The 15,780-nt window shown below is 37.8% G+C and overlaps 1 protein-coding gene across 30 annotated transcripts in view; it reads right to left on the bottom strand.

Moving 5' to 3' along the window:
* Positions 1 to 15,780, bottom strand: part of KCNMA1 (potassium calcium-activated channel subfamily M alpha 1) — a 416,512-nt gene that overhangs the window by 108,343 nt on the left and 292,389 nt on the right. For 15 of the 30 annotated variants that reach the window (XM_064145471.1, XM_064145472.1, XM_064145474.1 and 12 more), the window contains exons 17-19: positions 14,836 to 14,847; positions 6,957 to 7,043; positions 3,956 to 4,032 (exon numbers count right to left, since the gene is read on the bottom strand). In XM_064145471.1, coding sequence (XP_064001541.1) covers positions 3,956 to 4,032; positions 6,957 to 7,043; positions 14,836 to 14,847 — 176 coding nt within the window. The remainder of the gene's footprint in view (positions 1 to 3,955; positions 4,033 to 6,956; positions 7,044 to 14,835; positions 14,848 to 15,780) is intronic. The other 15 variants (XM_064145473.1, XM_064145499.1, XM_064145476.1 and 12 more) reach the window with 1 other exon arrangement.

Below are 15,780 nucleotides of genomic sequence, written 5' to 3'. Positions count from 1 at the left end.
TATCCTACACATAATAATAATACTACTAATGTAAAATGTTACCATGTAGGTACTGAAAAGTGAGTGTGGTTCTACTCATGTGATAAATTTCAAAGCCAGTAAGCTGAGGAAAACAATCACTGCAGCTTGTTTTGTGTTGGAAATATCGGTAGGTTTATACACACAAATCTAACTCTGTCTGGCTGCCCCCTAATCTCCCTTTTTCGCCTGTGAGGAGAAAGGAGTCAGAGAAGGGCAGTAAAAGCCTGCTGTGCTGCTCTTTGTGTCAGCTATGCAATGGAACAGACACAGTACAAAAAAGTACCTGAAGACGGATCTGACACTTAACTGGCAAACAGTGCTACAGTGGTAATTGTCCCAGCCTGACTGATACCCTATAAACTCTCCAGATACCTCTGGAGCAATTTGAAGGAAATAACTACTGCCAAGATCTCACTTGGAAGTTGGGATTGAAAAATAAAGTTGTGGGAAAAAGGTGGCAAAAAGGTGCAAGACAGGAAAACTGCTGTATTTTCTTCAACGTCACCCTAATGTCCACGGGTGTAAACGATGAGAAACTTGTGGGTATGACGTCACTGCTACATGCAACATAAAGAAAGAAAAGAACCAAAATACTGAACAAAAATACTCTCTGCTAGAGAAAGACAGGTTGGACCGCACTCTGGGCTACAGGGAACCCATTTTTACTCACAATAGATCACTATCAGTGTGCAGTTAAAATATAGTAGGGGCCGTGTTCCAAGGCAGCAAGAGGAAAAATAAATCAAAAGTTTGTCAATTGTCATAGGTTACAAGAAATTCCTTCAAACAAATCAATGTACATATGAGACATCCCCTCGGGGGTTCAACCCCCACCTCTCACAGCAAGCACTGGAAAAAATATAGAGAGAATTAGACCATAGCTGTTGCACAAAATGAAAGAAACAGGAGTAGGAGGTCGTCCAGCTCAGAGATTTCATCCCAACATGGCTGTGCTTTATACAAATATACACATGTATTTGGCCCCTTGTTGCAAAAGCTGCAGTTCAATGGAATAGGAAGGAGACTGGAAACATTTCAGAAAACATTAACAATCTGTGAATAAAATTTCCACATCAGCTTTTCCCCAGACAATGTGATGGCAGCACTCTAGGTTACTCAAGAAGTGTGATGGGTAAGGAGAAAGGGATGACAAAGAATCTGCAAAAGGAAAGCGAGGTTACAGTTATCCCCAGCCTTGTGGAAGAGTACTGATCTGCTCTGAATTATTAACATTTGGCCTAACAGGTTTGGACAAATGGCTGTGTAGGTCATACTCACGTTTGGACCCCACATAAGCACGAGCTAATCTTCAGACACTCTCTAAATTACTGTGCAACCTCAGATGCATTATTAAAGAACGCAGTTTTCAAGTGTCACAGGAAGATGTATTAATTAATGCCACCATAATTAAGTTTCCCATGTAAAAATGTTCTTTCATGTCTAATTCACCTGGATGTGTCAATATGTTTGCATACAACCTTTCAGCTCATTTTCCCCTTTCAGCTGCCTCTAGACACTGTGTTACTTGGTAATTAAAATACATTTATCATATAGGACTACATACATGCATGTGTAACGATTTGCAGCCTTTGAACATCAAATTGAAGTACTAGCTGTTGACAGATCAGTTGACAGCTTCCTAATTCAGCAGGGAAGAGCTTTCTTAATTCATGCTTTGTTTTGGTTAGGCTGCATTTTTAAGCCCCATGAGTTGCATAGCTTACAGATGGGTAGCACAGCAAAGATCTTTTCAGAAGTGATTAGTGATTTGAAAGCTAAAACTAGCGTTTTACTTGAACAGTAGACTGCACCAGAATCAGGCCCCATAAAACAGATCTCAAGGCTGCCACCAAAATTCCAGAGACAAAAATTCCCTAACTACTGTTGAAATTTTTCATTGACACTTTCTGCCCATTGACAGAACCTTCAAAGCGAAGCAATTGTCTTATTCCTCATAGTTGTGAGCACGCTCCCAAATGAAAGCTGTTCTCAGCAGGACTGAGCTGGCAGCTATCATGGAATCTGTACCCACGTGTGTGTGCAGGTAGGAAAGTAGAGGGGCGTGGGCAGATGAGGGCAAAGGGAAGGCAGTGAAAGATTTTACTCTCACTGAAAGTATTTTCTATTTTCAACTGACTCAGAGGATTCTCTCCTTAACGAGAAGTGCCTTCCTTCAGTGCCCGCTGTAGGAGCAATGAGAGCTGCTTCCTTCCTCTGCCTCACTAACTCCATCATTTTGTTTCTCCACTTTTCCAGTATCCTTTAATTTACTGGACTGATACATGTGACCATGCCTTTTCTTGTGCTACAAGAAGACGTTGCCTCTCTCACCTCTCCATGGCCCTACTGCTGATTAGGTATCCATTGTGTTCACTGCCTCCAAGGATACTGTTCTGTCCCTGGTTTCCCAGTACTGAGGAGGTTACACTGATTCTCATTGATGTACAATGAAAGTTTCTTGCCTTTTAGAGTATTAATTCCTGATTCCTATCTGATAAGATTTCAATGAAAAATGCAGGTCTCATAATGAAATTAGAAATATTTAGGAACTCTCCTAATACAGCATGTGTAAAAAGCATGCACTATACAAGGGAGCAGTAGAGAAGAAAATACAAAATAAATAGGTTTAGGGTTTTTTTGGGGGGGTGTTGTTTGTTTGTTTGGGTTTTGTTGGTTTTTGTTGTTGTTGTTGCTTTCCACAATTGAACAGGTAACATATTTCTCTTTAATATATTTGAGTGTGCAACTTACAGGCAATCTGAGGCATCTGCAACTGGCTTTACCAAAACTTACTCAGCAGCCTCAGTGGCTTTGGTCTACTACTTTGTTGCACAAAGGGAGAGAGAGGTAGGAAAGGAGTTTCTTGTAAAACTCATGTGATGTTTTTTTATTTCCAAAATCATCTTCATAAATTCTTCAATTTCAGACACCTTCTAAAGGCAGAGAATGTCCAGTTTAAACTTTCTTCCATCCTCTTAAGACAGCACAGTGATAAGACTATGACTGAATGCATAAATGAGAGAGAGGTTCTTCCCTTTTCAAAATAATGGTAAAATGGATGTGATCAAACTCTTCTGAAATCTTTCAGTTAGCCTTATCAGTACTTTTGAACTGAATGATCTTTGCCATGACAGCACACTAGGAGATGTACATAAATATTTAGACATTTGTCGAGAGATGGATCCCTAAGTCCTTTTGATATCCATTTTACCAATACTCAAGTCAGACACATCTTTGGCTAAAATATGGTTCTGATAGTCCCTGAAAAGAGTCCTTCCAAAGTATAGATAAAATGCTAACCTCTAGGTATTTATAAAAATACAAAGTCTAATCACAATTCCAAAACTCAATTATCTCTTCATGAAATGTTACAAACAATTGAAAGAGTAGACTTTAACCAAACGAACCACAGCATCACAGCTATTGAATCGTCTAAAAGGGCGTACGTAAGAGGCACTAAAATTTCATCTCTTCCAGATAATCCCTTCTTCCAGTTAAATTAATTGTTTCTTTCAAGAGTTATATGATGTAATATTATAGTTGTGGGGTTGTTTTTTCCTTTCACAGTACAGTGTTGAACAAGACACACTAAATTTCTTTATAGAAAACTATTGCAGTTGCTGGATTTCTGCATGGTATGGGTGAGAGCAGAACTTGACTGTGACCTTGTTCTTAACTGAGAAACCTCCACTGCTACATATAGCTAGATTGAATTCTTCAGATTTTGGTAGCTTTGGACCACAATGAACTTTTTAATGAAGAAACAGGTGTGAATGGTGTGAAATACAACAAAAGCATAGGGGCTTCAGAAATGCAAGTGGTACTTACTATGTCATTTCTTAGCACCATGTAAAACATGTAAAGATATGTACAGCTACCCCTTAAAGATGAACACTTCATGAAAGGGAGAGGCAGTGAGAGAAATATTACTTACGCCGTTTGCAGCCACATTTTTTAATCCTTTTGGGATCAGTGATGTCATCATGACAGGCCTTGCAGTAAAAAAATGCCCTGGAGAGACAGAATGGAAAAACTGACACATTTCTTAACACACAGAAATTAAATTAGTCCCACATTTCCTCTTGTTGCAGTGCCAGATTAATGAAACGTGCCAGCAGTAATTTCCTTTAATCTCTGAAAACGCTTCAACGTTGAAAGTAGGAAACATTTGCTGCAAGAACATTCATTTCAAACATAAAACTCCAAATCAGTGCTTCTTTGAATATACTTCTATTAAAATATAACAGGGCGAAGGGATGATAGTTATGACACAGCGTATCAGTTAATTTGTCTTTCATCTTAGAAAAAAGAGCATCCAATGAATTTTGTCACCAAATACATAATTCATTCTTTGTTCTTATCAGACATATCAGCTTTTTTGTATTAAAGGCTGTCTAGCACCCTGGGCCAACCTTTCATGCTGGTCACAAGCAGGACTTCACTGAATATGAACATAAATATGAACGTGAATGAAACGAGAGATTGCAATGTGACAGTAACATCAGATATGCTCTCTACAAAAAAAACCCAAACAAAACCAGAAGGGAAAATCTACTCAAAATAAGTTCCTAAGTAATAAATAAATGAAAGAACTGAAATAATCTTGATTCAAACTAAGTTTCGTCCTTCACCGTCAAGGTTTCTATTCCTGCTATCAAATGGCTTGCCACTAGGTGAAGCACTTGGTGAACTAAGGAAGCAGAAAAAGGTAAACATTTGACTTTTACATATGATCAAAACAAAATTCCAGTTTAATAAACTGCCCTTAGACTGCCCACATGAAGGGTTTATCACACCTGTCAAGATAACGAGTCACGTAAGGCTGCTGTGACACACTGCACGAGGATCACCAAGCTAGGCTCTATCTGGACAGTTAGAATTCACTAGCATTTCTGACAGTGCTAACAAATTATATCTCCTCCTTAACCTGCTGACATTTCCCTGTACTTAACCACATTCAAGATAAGTCAGCTCAATGCCTATCTTCCCAACCCTCTCCCACTGCACAGTTTTCAACATAAACTGACAGTAAGAACCCGAACTGCCACTGTGCCCATGGGTTTGGTAACAGTATTGAATGGATGGATTGCTACAACAGTAGGGAGATCACTAGAGCAGAACAATCTGTAGTCCAAAACATAGTAAGAAGAAAAAAACAATATTAATACACAACCTCTGAATAAACACAGCCTTTGGCAGTTCAGCTAGAATGACTGCTACCAATCCTTTTTAGACTAATTAGTGTCCATCCCAGGTGTAACTGTGTTAAAAGTAATGTTCAGAAATATGAACTGGATACCTAATTCAAGCAGTTATCTGAATTATTTTCACATCTGAATAACAGCCCTGGTAATGAAGTGGCTCATCAGGAGAAAAGTCTAGCATATGAGACATGCACCACAGAATACAAATTTACATTTGCAGTAAGAACTTGCTGAGTGTTATTAACCAAAATGGTATGCTGGTTACTAATAGAAGATGTAAATCCTAATTGCAGCAAGCTTAATTCCGCAAATAAATGTTGAGGAAGATTACTCTTTCAGACTGTGAAATTGTCTGACTATTCCAAGGAGGCAGAATGTACAATGGGAAAGCATCCTCTGTGCCATTTGTATACTTCTCTGAAAAAAAATGTCTGGATTTCATCAATTGTTTTGTTTGGAAAAGACCTTTAATCATCAAGTTCAACCATGATCTGACTCTGCCAAGTCTGCTCCTAAACCATGTCTTTGAGCAACGTATCTGTGCATCTTCTCAACCACCTCCCTGGGGAGTCCATATCAGTGTTCCCTTTTTAGGGAAGTTAGTTCTAACATCCAGCCTAAACTTCTCCTAGTGCAAATTGAGGCCATTATTATTCAGGAGAAGAGACATACATTCATATCAGTACAATCTTCTTTCAAGCAGTTGTAGACACCGTAGGGAGGTAACGGTCTTCAAAATCTCCTTCCATCAAAAAGAAAACAAACTCTCTCCAAGGATATTAGAATTAGTTCTTTCTTCTTGAGTTGTCATCAAGACATAAGCAACTGTCTCCAATTATTACAACTTCTCCTCAATCCAACTGTAAGCTCTTCTATTGAATAAGAATACACCATCACTAACATTTCCTCAAACTTAATGCATGAATTGGATATAGTCAACTTCTACAGATCCTGTTTCTAAAGTCCACAGCAGGGCAAATGTCCTTAAGAGTACCTTCAATCTTATGTGCAGTGGCTGAAGCAGTGATTAATGTAATAAAATTATGCTTAGAATTATAAAATCATAGAATCAACCAGGTTGGAAGAGACTTCCAAGATCATCCAGTCCAACCTCATAGCTGTCTACAACTACATGAAGGGAGGCTGTAGCCAGGTGGGGGTTGGCCTCTTCTCCCAGGCAACCAGCAACAGAACAAGGGGACACAGCCTCAAGTTATGCCAGGGGGAAGTCTAGGCTGGATGTTAGGAGGAAGTTCTTGCCAGAGAGAGTGATTGGCATTGGAATGGGCTGCCCAGGGAGATGGTGGAGTCGCTGTCCCTGGAGGTGTTCGAGCAAAGCCTGGCTGAGGCACTTAGTGCCATGGTCTAGTTGACTGGATAGGGCTGGAGTCTAGGTTGGCTTGGATGATCTTGGAGGTCTCTTCCAACCTGGTTGATTCTATGATTCTAATTCCATTGAGATGAATTATAGAGAAATCCTACAAAAACAGTCTAAACTTTCTAGCAGGATTCAGAAAACAAAATTATTTTCTCTTTGCATCTCCTGTAACATTATTTGGCTTCCTTAATATTTGGGACTGCAGGCATGGTTGGTCCACCAGAGCATCAATTTAATTTCCCCTAAGAATCTTTCAACAGATAACAATGAAGGAGATGTGTTTACATGTGAAGGAAAAACCCCAAAATTAAATACCTTATGTTTAAATTTAAAGATAAGAAGACACAAGTTACCTTTTTACTTCTTTGGCATCACTTGCAATGAAGAATCCTAGAGTACCCTCTTGAATCTTGACATGGTTTCCAGGATTGATTAATATACTGCTCAGTGAAACAAGAACAAAAACAACAGAACATAAGTTTAATTTATTTCTAACTGGAAAGTTTAATTTCTTTTAACTGATTCTGTCATAGGGGACCCACTAGTTAGGAAAGGCTGCAAAGAAGTTTCAAATCATTCTTCCTTGAAATTTCTAATCAAATAGCAGTTTTCCATCCTTTTTACAAAATCTGAAGTTTGAGATATGCCTCTGCCTATAATCACATCATTTAAGTGTTTAGAACTGTTTTCTTGTGTTTTACATTAAATATTGACTATATGAAATAACAAAGAATCTCTAAAACACAAAGAGTGAACCTTAGCATTTCAGCATTCTTGCTCTGTCATACGAAGCGGTGAGGAACTCACAGCATGGTGAAAAGGGAAGAACCAGCAACCACCACTTAATACCAATAAAAAACAATTTAGGAAACTAAACCCTTGGATGCAAATTTTGGCCAATTGCTAGCGAAATCTCATGTTAATGGGACCCCTATCTGAACATTTCATGTTATTGTTTAAGATAATAAATGCACACATACACTGGAGGGGAATGGTACAAGACAACCAGTCACGACAGCTGAAACAACAGAAAAATGAAAAGCAACTTGTAAAAACACTGCTAAGCAGCCATCAAAGAACAAAAATAACCCAACCACGCTGACAGAAGAGCCTTGCCTAAATCTGATGAAGGAAATCATAAACTGCTATGTAGAAGTGAGGTACTCCATGTCTCCCTATGAAACATGATTTTTATTTTCATGAAAATGTAACAATAGTTTTTAGGCAAGGCACTGGGAAAAGTACCAAGTTGAATATGAATATACAGATAAATGTAAATGTATTCTCCAGTAGATTTTATTAATGTGTGATACAACTAAGCTTGTGACTTGTTAAAACTTAGCAATGCTTGACAAAACTTCTTTGGTTTTAATCTTTTATGGAAGCTTAGCCTTTCTAAGTCCAAAGGTAGTATTCAGATACACAGCCAATTCACAGTAAATAAAGACTACCAGCAATCTAAATGCTTGTGGCTTTAGGGCAAATTGACTTTGGGGAAATAGAGATACAAAATTAAATAAAGCTCATTTCTGAACAGACATGTTACTAACACTTGAAAGTCTTTCATGTTATTGTTAGGTGGAAAAATAACAGCTCTCAACATGTATCTCAGCATCTATTGATTCTATGATTGTAGGATCTCATCCAAGGGGTTACTTATCATCTACATATTAGCAATAAATTAGTGTGGCAACAAATCTACCTAGAAGCTTTATGAGCACATGGGTTTGTGTGATTACACACACCCATAAGACCCTATGGGAAGAACAGGCAGGCAGCAGAACAAAGTGCTCATGAATTAAGAACTAAAAGGCTGGTTGTGCAGCCATAATTCAGCCCCCATCAAGTAGATGCTTGGATTATGAAATAATTCCTAATTCAATGGATGCAAATTATGAAATAATTCCTAATTCAATGGATGCAAACTTTATCTCTCAGAGTCTGGAAACTTTGTACAGTGGTATGTTATTGTCATTATTCAAGGTATGGCTTCTTGTAGTTTAACTTCCTTATAAATCATTGGTAAACTTTTCTTAGGTATTTTTTATGCAGTGTTCATCACTACAGCACTCAAAACCACCACTAAGTCTTTCTGTCCAAAGCATTTATCGTGTTTGCAACTGTGCTATGTTTCAGTCTCTACTGAAAACATGGAGACTTGCTTCTTTCCTGTCTGCTAGTACTTAATCTGCTATTATACTCTAAATTTAATTTGTTGTATCAAAAAATATTCTAGAGATGCTAGGCTCATTTATTTCTACTATGCTGATCTTTCTAAAATACTCATAGACTTGGAATATGGTTTGCATTGGGTATTTTGGTACAAATGGGTACTGCTCTGTCAGAAAAACACTCTCTTTTTGACCCTATTTCATCATTTGTCCTTAATCACAGAAGTGATTTTACAGCTTTTCAGTGAAAATAGATGAAACCTTTTCTTTAATGAGATTCATCTTTTCCCTACCTCCTCTTCTTTAATTAGATGAATCTTTTCCCTACCTCTCCCCCCACATTCTTAAATGTAGATAGCCAAAAATCCTACTAAAAACACTTAAACTCCACAAGCTGAGTCAAACAGTGAAAATGTGAATGTTCACTCCCCCTCACAGAACTTAAAATCTGACAAAGAAACAAGCAAACGAAGCAGGTCCTTAAAGAAGCAGTGAACATAATCTTATGTCAGAAGTAAGCGGTTTCCTTTAAGATGTAATATATTGTGACCAGGATTTTGTATCTCAAGGTGTTCTGAGACACACAGAATTAATCCAGATGGGTCAGTGTATAGACTTTATTTTTGGTCAGCTTTTATACTTCATCCACATAGGCTTATTTTCACAAATACAAAGTATTTATTGTCACAAAATATGGATGTGGTCACAGTGTGATCTAAGCGGCAAAATCTTCTGCCGGGGACAGAAATTATCTTGCCCCATCACTGCTACTGGCAGAGTTAGAGCAAAGGCTCATAAAGCTTATACTTAACTAGAGCAAAAGCTTGAGTAATTACTACTGAGTCTACATGGATTTATTAAATATGCTGCTTATTAAAGCAGCAATTGAATGATTTCTTGTGAGACCTGTAGTATCATTAGCTAAAGTTATGCTTTGATAAGCACTGACTCTAATATGTACAGCAAGGGAAATGTTTCAAATTAAAAGAATAGAATAGAGAGAACAGAAGAGGACAGAGAAAACTAAAACAGGCTCATGAGCATACCATGAAGAATGTATGCATCGATTACTAAGATATGTGTGCATCCAGTTAAGCAGCTCATGAAGATATGCATATTTAGATATCCCCACAGCTGAGAAGATAAGTACATGGCAAAGTAAATTAGAGTTTTAAGCAAGAAAGCTTCAACTAATATCTCATTTTTATGCATCTCCAAGGTTGGGGAGTTTTGCAGATATAGGAAGTTGTAGAAAAAGGGAAATAAGGACTTAAACTCATTATGTCTACCAGCAATATATCTATATATCTAATACATATGCACTCTCTGCCATGCATTGGGGGGAAAAAAAAGCTGTTCCAAGTGACATCCCTGACTTCTCCAAATGCATCCTTTTATTATAAAACATAACTGGATTTTTTCAGTCTCCTAAAGCAGCTCATGAAATTATGCAAGGAAGGCCCACATATTTTCAAACCTTCTAAGAATTTTGATCACATTTTATACCTTTTTCACATTTCTAGTTTAAGTTACCTCAGAAACTAACAAAGTTAACAGCAAGCTCAAAGAACTTTTAGTCATAATTTCCTTAGCAATTCCACTTCCAGAACAACATTCCTCTGCACAAAGCTTTTCATGACAGAGATCACATGTCACTGCAAAGAAATAATTACCTCCTGCTTCTTCACACAACATTTAGAACACGTGGCCATATAAATAACATGTTTAAGAGGAATTTAATGTACTTCACCAGCATGAAGAGAAGCCAGTTCCATTAGTCTATGATAATACAACAACTTGCAAGCCACTTCAGAACAGAATATGCAGTCTGAAAATCTCCACTTTACACTTATCTGATGTCTAGCAAAAGTTAGTCTATTTACTAAAGATTTGCATGGTGACTACAAGCAAGATCACACAACTGAGAAGAAAGAAAATGTCACACATCAAGAAATGTAGACATCACCCTTGAATTTGGTTCTGCTTTCATGAATCACTGAATAAATCACAGAATGTTTTGAGTTGGAAGAGACCTTTAAAGATCTTCTGGTTCCAACACAGAGAGGAGTATTTTACAACAGAACAGATTGGGCATATCCAACCCAATCTTGAACTCTTAAAGGTTAGGCACAACACTACCTATACAGTTGAAACTGAATTCCCAGACTGAACTACTAGCAGGTGAAGCACACATGGAAACTGGTGCACATTTTACATGCACAGCTGAGAGGAGAGGAGAGGGGAGGGGAGGAGAGGAGAGGAAGAGAGGAGAGGAAGAGAGAAGAGGAAGAGAGGAGAAGAAGAGAGAAGAAGAAGAGAGGAGAAGAAGAGAGAAGAAGAAGAGAGGAGAAGAAGAGAGGAGAAGAAGAGAGGAGAAGAAGAGAGAAGAAGAGAGGAGAAGAAGAGAGGAGAAGAAGAGAGAAGAAGAAAGGAGAAGAAGAGAGAAGAGAGGAGAAGAGAAACATGAAAAAATCAACTGCAATCATGAAAATTTTAGACAAGTGCTTAAGGATTTCTTTGACTGTGAAATGAAAGTGTAAGATTGGACATTATGTCAATGGAGAAGAGAGATCTGTTAGCATCTCTGACAGTCTGTTAATTTTGTTCTGTTTACTCACTGATTGGATTATATATTTCTGATGTTTTAAATATACATACCACCATCAGTAAAATAGAGATACATATAAATATCTGTTAAGCAATCCTTTTTTACCTGAAACTAGCCCAGAATATGAGCATTGCTCAAGACCTTTTTGGTAGTGTATGGCTGGTTTATTGGCTGCATAATATAACAATATGACTCAGATAAATATGGTATTATGTCTTCCTTTAAAGCATTGAAAGTGAGCTGAGTTTTTGATCACCACTTGCAGGTCTTCTGAGTTTTGCTGAACTTAAACACATCTGATGGAGAACCTGACAGTCGAAGGTTTGAACTGTAGAACAACTCCTGAACACAGTTTGGGGCAGAACTAATTCCCTCCAACTATTTATTTTCTACTCATTTCTGCTGTTGGATGGTTTTATTTGTCTACTGCTTTCAAATATCATACATGTTGGACTCAAAGTATGCTTCTTGGGTTGAAATAGCACTAGAAACCTTGAAGGCTGATATCTTTTCATAAAGACACAACCAATCAGCTTTAGTGTCTGTGTATTGGTCAGCCACCTGCTAAGTGATCTGACTCTGCAATTTGCTTTGCATAGTTTGAGTAGGCTTCCATTACTGCTGAGGTTGTAAATGTACAGATCTTTGAACTCTTAATGTAGACACAGCATTTATACAGTAGATGACTCTCAGCTTTGTGTAACTGTCAGTCTTCTCTGAGAGAAAAACTGGGTTCTTATTAAGATGGTAAAGGTACAGCGAAGGTCTTGAAACTGCTGACAAGGGCATGTGGAGATGCCTGCTAGTACAGCACAGAAAATAAGCAATGGCAACAACATTTTAACAGCACTATAGGAAGACTGAAAACTGGAAAATGAAATTAAGGTCAATCATCTGTAGAGACTTACTCTTCAAGAATTACTGTAAGAATTTTCTTTGTCAACAGCCTCATTTTTTGTATTATTTTTGTTCTTACTTGGAAAGCTACATTTTACAAAGCACTAAAGGTGGGATTCATCTCATCTGTCTCAGAATGGAAGGAGCTCTCAAGAAATTTCTCTCTTCCCTTGCAATCATGGACTTGAATAACTGAAAGAAGATTAGACACCTAATGTTGAGATTGATAGAAGTTAGGTAAAATGAATCCCCATTATCAGTGACCAGCTTAGCATTCCTGCAGCAAGGAAACTTGTCTGATTCAGTAAAAGGCCCTCTATTTTAATTTCTTTTCCAGATTTATGGCTACCCTTGGAACTGCCATCAGCCTTGTCTTTAAAAAAAATAAAAAGAGAGATAGGAAAAAAAATATCATTTTTGGAATTAAATGTAACAAAAATGGTAAAATTTTGACTCAACAAATGACAAGAGCTGCAACAACTCTGTTTGAAACCTTGTGGTAGATGTGCTGTACCATTCCCCATGTGACTGAAACAACAGCAACACCATCTAGTAATAAGGAAGATGTTATGTAATTGTTATGAACATATTACCTCAAGCAGGACTATGTGGTAGTACTGACTAGAGATACCACATTTCCACATAAAAAGACAACTACTGTTCTGGATTGTTTCCTGCCATGCCCAGATGAAATCCACTGCTATGAGCATAATTGCCTCTTAAAGTATACCATGTCCTTTGCACAACCAGAGAACTGGAATCACAAAATTAGCTTGAGACAGTATTTTTTGCTTCAGGGTACGCTTTGACACGGAGTGTGAGGGTAGGTGCACAAATCCCACAGTGGGAGTTGCGTGCGTACCAGCTTCACACTGATTGTAACAAGTGTTGCTTCTTTCTTCTGGGCTCTATCATTGGCATTAATTCAGATCCATATTGCTCTACACACAAAAATCCAGGAAGACAATAAAAAGAGTACAAGGCAAAAGACACAATGCACATTACATGCTACAATATAGTAAAGCTTAATTCCTATAAGCATATAAAAGGTTGCTCCCAGGAGTTAAGTAGTCTACAACATCAACTACAAAGTTAGGATCTACAGGATGTATGCGAGGTATTTTATTGAGGCATAGTCCAAACTAGTTCAATGGTGCTGGTGAATTAAATACACTTTTAAACAATGAAATTACTTCTGGTTCCAGAAGCACAATGAAGCAGCACAATGTATTTTATTCTGGGAGCAAGCAACTTCACTTGGTACAGCACTTCTTCATACTGCTCATCATGCCAGCATTAACATGCCTTCACCACAAGATAATATATACTTAAAAGCAAGAAGCAAAGTAGAGGTGCAACAACTACAGATCCTTGAAGATGCTAAGTGTTGCAGTAACTTCTCTGCAGTTGGATCATATCAATAATGCCAAGCTGACAGGAAGCCACCTCTCTTTTCACACATCTACCCAGAAACCAGAGGAGAATTAAAACAAATGAAATAACACATACAACACAGACAAGAGAACAGACATGGAAAGTACAGCTTGTAGAGTATGTCTGGACAATGAGAATGTGCCTCCAAAGAGGAACACTGACAGTCAGACGGACTTGTATTAGCAACTATGAAGACAAAGCTGGGAGGAGGAAAAGAGGCAAGAAGAGGATGTAAAAGAGTACACCTTATTTCCTTCATCCAAACCAACAGCGGCGAGACAGAATGTAGACAAGAGAGGGGCTCACAGTATGGGATGTGAGAAGGAAAATGCAGAACATGCCATCTCAAAGAAAACCAAAAGCTGATACAGTCAGTGACATTTTGATCAAGAAGCTTAGTGTCATTAAAATGAACGTGACATACAGTACAAACTGTCCGTGATGCTTTCACTGGACCAGTACAACAGCGTTAATGAATACTGCACTATGAATAACTAGGCTCAAAAGAGGACCAACAATGCAAAATGAAAAAGGTATTTGGTTGTTCATGGAAGATGAGACTACAAGAGAAGATGTATTCTAAGACACGTTTTGAAGAAAGACTCTGGGGAAAGGACATCAGTGATTATGGAGACAGTAAGGCCACCCAAGGGCCGGCAAAGACAAACCACGCATCGTCATGATGATACAGAACAAATGAAAAAGGAGGAGGGGAGATGTTAACTGTAAAGTCTGCTTTTCAAATGTAACAGTCTGACACAGCAATGATTCCACAAGGGGAAAGAAAAAAGCCTAAAAAACTTCATAGTGTTTTATTTTGTACTTCCTGCAAAGAAGTTAGTGCGTGAGTCACAAGAACCAACGGAGAGATGAAATGCTATGCTCTCTCCTCTTTGAGACTGGGGGCTCATATATAAATATACACACAGATATAGAGAGATATATACACACACACATAGACAGCTAAATATATATATATGTATGTATATATGTGTGTGTATATACAGAGAAAGATAGACAAAGATGTTATCTTCCTGTGTTCTTGGCAAGGAATTAGTCCTGAAGTTAGAAGGAGTGGAGGTAGGATTGAGGTTGGAAGGAAAGGTAACGAAGAGGGCATACCGCTTTCGGCTTCTGCAAACGACAAGAAAAGAATTGCAAATCAAACACTTGGATAAGAAATCAACTGACACCAAAGCAAAAGCAAAAAAAACCTTTAGTTAGAAGTCTTCGAGGCTCAAAGGTTTTTCTGCCGAGAATGAGAACAAATATATGGACAGACAAAGAGAAAATTTAACAAGAGGAGTAAACAAGGGTTGCAGGAGGGAAGAATTCTGGTTAGGATTTCCTTGCTTACTAATGGGAAAAGACAAAAACAACCAAACCAACAAAACAGGAGTAAAAGGAAGGCAAAAGTATCTCTAAAGGAGACTTTAAAGAAGGAGCTTGAAAGGCTGTATTTCGAACTAATATATTTTTCTATCTATTCAGCCAGCTCTGCTGAGACATTTTCAGGTTGATGTTCTCCATGTTCTTCTAACATTTTTTTCTACAAGGGCAAAAAACCACCCCACCTCTCTACAAATGAACTAAGAAAGACCAATTTTAAAGCTGAAGTATTTGGCTAGTATCAGAGACACACAGACTTAAGAAGCGTTTCCTGCTCTTAATAACTTACTATAATATTCCCAGATACTAACTGGAGATGAAGGAATGGTTAACACACTGTGGCCTGGAACTACTTAAAATAGCAGTTGGTCAGAAACCTACTAAATTCAGTTAGCATTTTGTCAATGCAGAGGTTTCTTTGATATCTGAATAGCAATTTAAAACATTATTAAACACATAAAAGTCTTAAAAACTAACCAGTTTTAGTTCATCTTCCAGATATCTCAATGAGAAACAGCTGCCCAGGTATGAAATCTTTACCCATCATTTGAAAACAACTTTGCATTTACCATATCTGTGACTGTATTGCCTACGTTTAGCCTAGAAAAAGATTAAATCCTGCTTACAATTAACAAGCTAACATTGTCAAAACTTGTTATCAAGGTGTGCTTACTGTGT

Source organism: Pogoniulus pusillus, chromosome 6 (genome assembly GCF_015220805.1).
Source record: "Pogoniulus pusillus isolate bPogPus1 chromosome 6, bPogPus1.pri, whole genome shotgun sequence".
Classification (NCBI taxonomy): Eukaryota; Metazoa; Chordata; class Aves; order Piciformes; family Lybiidae; genus Pogoniulus; species Pogoniulus pusillus.
The sequence above is the reverse complement of the archived record's forward strand: the minus strand, read 5'-3'. Positions and strand labels throughout refer to the sequence as shown.